Below are 6,048 nucleotides of genomic sequence, written 5' to 3' on the forward strand. Positions count from 1 at the left end.
TCCGGGGGTGTTGCCGAGACAATCGTGGACGCGCGGTGATCCCCGACCGCACGCCCACCCCTCGGGCGGGGTGGGGAGGGGGAAAACCATTGCCGAAACAATGGGCCCCCTCCCCGACCGATTTCAATGACCTTGATATATGTTGTCAAGGCCATGACCCCGAATGACCTTTAGAAGGTTTTAGCCGTCGCTCGTTATTCGTTAAAAAGTTATTAACAAAGAAAAAGTTTGGAAAATATAGCAGCTATTTTGAGTATTGGAAGGCATAAATGACTAATATATATGTCGAAATAGTTCACACATACACTTTCCACGCGAGACGAGTTGTCACATGGGTTTGTGGCGTGCTTTACAAGCTCGTTTATATAGTATATACATACTAGCTTCTGACTTTGATTATTCACATTCTGTAGTATTCGGTCTATTTGGCGTGTTTGTGCTCATATTCTATCAGTCATCTTTTGTCAATTGTTGTTGCAAGACTGATACGACTTAAAATGAAGCTTTACGAGTTTTTGGGAAAATGTGATGATAAAAATAAACTTATTGATTATCTAATAAATCACAAACTCCTGCCAAGTTCTGCGTGTTGTCCTCGATGTAATAATCTGATGGATTTTGATCGCAACTACCACCTCTACTTAAACGAACTCGTAAAGCACGCCACCAACCCATGTGACAACTCGTTTCGCGTGGAAAGTATATGCGTGGAGGTAGTAGGTTCCGCTCCCCTGCGGTCACATGGGTTCATGGCGTGCTTTACGAGTTTAAGTAGAGGTGGTATTAAACAAGATCAGTTAGTCGATCATCTGTGTGAATATTTGTGGCGATATACAATAAAAAGAATTGGAGGAGACCCATTTTATGTATTACTAGATGACATAAAATATGTGTATTCAGGAAATTAATAGAGAATATATAATGTTTCATTATGTATATATAGTATGTCGTAGGCAAATGGTTATTTTAGGAAAATGGCTTTTGACTAGGCAAATGTTATCTGCCTGGTCAAATGACTTTCGCCCGTTTATTTGTGTTTAAATGCTATTTTCCTAGGCAAATAGCATTTGCCTGAACGCTTTTTAGGAAAATGGGGTAATTATTTAGTTTAATTATTTAGTGTTGCTATATCTCGTCGGTATGACAGGAATTATAACCTGATTCCTGTCAACTTTAACGTTTAATATCTCGCGTCGCGGGGCAGAGCGACACTTTTTCTGCCAGATTCTTTTGTTTCGTGCAAAAACGCGTCGATTGAGCATAATTTCACCGATATTTGAGGTGAAGCCCCTAAACTAAATAATTATCCATCAATGCATGTTTCGCTGAATACCATTTGCCTAACAGCGGTTCAGTCAAATAGCATTTGCCTAGGAAAATAGCATTTGACTAGGAAAATAGCAAAAATAAATGGGCGAAAGCTATTTGACCAGGCAGATAGCATTTGCTTAATCAAAAGCTATTTTCCTAAAATAACCATTTGCCTACGACATATATATATAAACGAGCTTGTAAAGCACGCCACGAACCCATGTGGCACCTCGTTTCGCGTGGAAAGTGTATGCGTGAACTATTTTGACATATATATTAGTCATTTATGCCTTCCAATACTCAAAATAGCTGCTATATTTTTTAAACTTTTTTTGTTAATAACTTTTTAATGAATAACGAGCGACGGCTAAAACCTTCTGAAGGTCACTCGGGGTCATGACCTTGACAACATATATCAAGGTCATTGAAATCGGTGAGGTCGCTCTTAATCCGAAGTTTTACCAAAATTTTTTGTATTTCTACACATATTTTTAACTTACAAGTAAACTGCGTGCCGATTGTTTGTCGGCTTTAAAACATAGCTTCCTTTGGAACAGTAAACTCCTTCTCCCTCTCCCTATTTAAATTGATGTTCGGTTTAACTTTGATGCTAATAAGCATTCTATTTAAATTACTGTAAAGATAAGCGTTTTTTTCAGACGACATAAATAAACAATAATAAGAGAAACAGGACCGTCATGATAAGGTCGAATTAGACACTCGTAGAGTTAAGACACTCGTCACGGATTGAGGGAGGTTCCAGGTTTGAACCCTAGCTGAGGTAATATTTTTCGCATTAAATCCTATTTAAATAGAATGCTTATTAGCGTCAGAGTCAAACAATTATCGATTTAAGTAGGGGAAGGAGGGATTTTACTGTTCCAAACGGAAGCTGTGTTTTAAAGCTGACAAATAATTGACACGCAGTTTACTAGATTGGAAATACACAGAAATATTATTAGGCTACCAAGATCCAGCTCAGACTGTAAATGGCATTTTCTTTTAAATTGATTTGTATATCATGACAGTCCTGTTTCTCCTACTATTGATATTAGATTTTAAGATCTCTTTTGAAACTATTTAACTTTTATCTAAAACATTTGTTGTTATTACTAATAATTTTACAAATATTTGTGTGGATCTACTTAAATAAGACATCTTCTGTGCATGTAAGTTTTATATTATTTTATACATGCACATACACATACGGACAATTAATGTTGCACACGCATGCGCATACTTATATCACTATTAATATCGACAAGATACTATTAAAGACCGTTAACCCTGGGTAAATTTTTATGACCACAAAAGAGGCCCCAGCAGCCCGATGGTAATTGAAGAACGCTGACGTTATCGACTGTTTTAGCTGTTCCGAAGATAAAATCACATTTTTGACACTGTTTTATTATCAGAAATGTATAAACTGTATATAAAGGCTTTCACACAGAAAATCACGTAAGGACGTAAGACGTAAGCATAAGGCTGAGTTTCCACTGAGCGCGTCATGCGTCGCGTTATCACAAGTTAACCAATTAAAACATCCCATTTTATTACATTACTTATGACGGGATGTTTAGATTGGTTAACGACAGACGACGCGACGCGTGACGCGCTCAGTGGAAACTCAGCCTAAGAAAATCGACCAATCCCAATAGAGTATTTTCCCCTACCTAGGTTACCTACAGTACAATACTGGATTGGGATTGATCGATGTCTTACGTCCTTACGGGATTTTAAGTGCGAAGGTCTTAAATATGGACCGCTAATAGCTAACTTCACGCGTGTTCCAAGATCTACAGCGACATCAGTATCCAAATGTATGTACACATGTTTGTAATAGCTTCCTCTCTCTCTCACTTTTATTCGACCAACAATATAGGAAGTAAAAAAAAAGACGACGACGGGGCGCGAACTCGCAAACTTTACACTTCTAGTTCGACGCCTAGGGCCGATATCACAGTCTCCGATTAACGTGATCCTCCGATTAAACTCACTCTGCATCTCTTTCTAACTGTCTTTTCGTCTCTTTCTAGGGGGACAGTTAGAAAGAGATGCAGAGTGAGTTTAATCGGAGGATCACGTTAATCGGAGACTGTGATATCGGCCCCTTAGTCCGCTACGCCACGCTTGAGCATTGCATGCTAAAATTCACACCGCGATTTCTCGTCAACGCTTGAAAGTTGCATTGTCTCCGTATAGCATCTGTTAGATACTTCTATATGAATACTATATTTCCGCAAAAGTTTGGCAAAATCTGTGACCCGAAGGGTTAGGCCTCCCCTTGCTAGATTTAAAGACTATAAGTTAGCTTTCAATCCATTGCAGGTTGTTGTGAGCATTTGTAAAAGTCGGACGCTTCCCAGGTAGCAAGGTGACGTTAATATGACGTCAATAATTCGTCATTTTTTGGGTACGACGTCATTTTACCAACTTAAGACGTATAAATATCGTGACTTTTTTGACGAAATAATAACTAATCGTAGAATGACCTCATTATAACGTACCATTGACGTCATTTGTATAACCATAAAAACACTTCGACAATTTAACCAAACTATAACGTCCAAGTAACGTTAGATTAGTGCCCATTTAATGACGTTAGTTATTTATCCATTGTACGACGTATCTGAGACGTCAGAATTTCGACCAATAAAAGACGTTAGTTAAGGGCTTACACCTGAGTAAAGTGACCATATTTTGGGAATTTTTTTCTCGGGAAATAATTGCTTTATTCAAAAACTTTTTTTTTTTGTTAAAAAGAGCATGTATTCTAGTACGTTTGTGAATTTTTTAATTAAAATTTATCAACAATAAATATTGTTTATTGGCGTCAGCGTAAGCCCCGTTTTTTTGCGGTGTTCACCATTTTGGGTTGTTACGTCATCTGGAACAAAAATAGGCATTAAATTCCTAATTAGTGATATTCAAGACAGTTAGCTACGAGCCGAAAAAAATTAAAAAAAAAATTCGAAAAATGGCGGCTGTTTGAAGTTTAAAGTCGATTTTTGACCTATTTTTTCAAGTTACCAATGCATTTTTTAAACATTTGTAACAAAAAATTTATAAAAGTCTGATCCTAGCTAATTAGACAAAGCATCCAAGAATATCGTGTCCAAATTTCAAAAAGATCTATCGATCCGTTCTCGAGATATCGTGAACACCGTTTTTTAAAACCATGTTTCGAGAAAAACGCGTTTAAAGTTTGAGAAGAGATTTGGATATCATTAATTGTTTATAATGCTATAACTTGAAAACGGCTTGTCTTACAAAAAAAAATGCAAAAAACAAGAAAGTTTCATCTTGACTCGAAATTATTAGTAATAATTTTAAAAAAATTTTTTTTTGTTAATTAACAATGAAATTGTTTAAAATTTTTTTTTCTAATTTTACCTTTAGTCGGCGATTCCGGGGCCATATAAAAGTCCTTCGATTTCAAGCAGATTCTCAGCATCAGCTGCTCGCAATTGTTTACGAAGAATTCTTCCTTCCCGTGTTGCATTCGCGGCTTGGATCTCGGCCTGATGAAGACGATTTTCATCTGTTTCCTCACAGTAATTATTGGCATTTGGTCCAACTTTAATACCCAAGTATTCCATGACTTGTAAATATGATTTGCTTCCTGCATTGAATGTACAAGCTGCTATGTAAGAAGCAATTCTCATAATACAGCAGCCGCTGTGGGTGATTTTGGGTGCTATGCGCCAAAGGACGTTATTGAAGCTCTCGTTATTGTTCTGTGTAAAACCTCCCACGCATTTTTCTAGAAGTTTGTCTGAAGATAAATTCTTGTATATTGGCTCGATAGCTTTTACAACATCTGGATGAAGCGCGGGTGCATGGTGAAAACTGTCTAGTTTATTCAAAGCCTTTGCTTTTTGCCATTTACACCAAGAATCTTTTCCTGTCGGACACAAGTCATGTTGCGGCTTCTGGTCAGTTGACTGTAAATGATAAAAAGTAGCCATAACAGCAGTTTTCATTGCTTCAAGTGAGTGGCAATTACGTCGTATTGCAAGGCCATAATAACGAGTAAGTTCATCGATTAATTTCCCTGTCAATTTGCCCTTTCCACCAAGTCCTGTGGTTTTTTTCTTCAAATTTCGAAGTCTTGTACCAATTCGTTTCTGTACATGTCCAATACATTCTTTTTTTGTTATTATTATGCCAGGATAAGGATTGCTATTAACTATTGCTGGAAAAGTCTTGGAGTCTCCATCGCCTATGTAATTGACGTATTTGACACCGAATTTTTCTTCTGATCGTTGAAACATGTGACTCATTCCTTCTACCTCCATCTTTCCAGAGGACCCTGTGTGATTGATCTGACAATTGGGTGCATGCTGCTTCCAAAACTCTTCATAATCGGCTGTTCCTTCCAGTCCAGTCCATTGTTCACATGCCTTGCAATTTTTTGAACTTATAAACAAATCAAGAACTTTGCCAGTATAATGTCCAATAATTGTTGTAACGCCATATAAAGAATCGAATCCTCGCTTGCGCCACGAACCATCCCCGGATACGGTCATTCCCGCGTTTTTCTGATTTTCTTTTGCTTCTGTGATTTTTTTTTCTTCCTGTACACTTTCTTTTGAAATTAAATCAAATACAGCCTCTGAAGCAGTTGAAATATGATTTACAACCGTGTCATACGAGGACTGAGCTATGGGCTTTGCAAGGTCCATAAGTCCACAAAATTTTTTTGCTCCGCTTAATCCAATACCTATCATCCGCATT

The 6,048-nt window shown here is 37.4% G+C and overlaps 1 protein-coding gene across 1 annotated transcript; it reads right to left on the reverse strand.

The window, feature by feature from the left end:
* Nucleotides 1–4,474: 4,474 nt before the first annotated feature.
* LOC139785312 (uncharacterized) lies at nucleotides 4,475–5,840 on the reverse strand. Its single transcript, XM_071724481.1, has one exon. The coding sequence runs from the start codon at nucleotides 5,838–5,840 to the stop codon at nucleotides 4,707–4,709; it is 1,134 nt and encodes a 377-aa protein (XP_071580582.1). The 3' UTR covers nucleotides 4,475–4,706.
* Nucleotides 5,841–6,048: the final 208 nt, after the last annotated feature.

This window comes from Temnothorax nylanderi, unplaced genomic scaffold (genome assembly GCF_030848795.1).
Source record: "Temnothorax nylanderi isolate EJ_2023f unplaced genomic scaffold, tnyl_v1.0 TNYL_tig0777_pilon, whole genome shotgun sequence".
In the NCBI taxonomy this organism is placed as follows: Eukaryota; Metazoa; Arthropoda; class Insecta; order Hymenoptera; family Formicidae; genus Temnothorax; species Temnothorax nylanderi.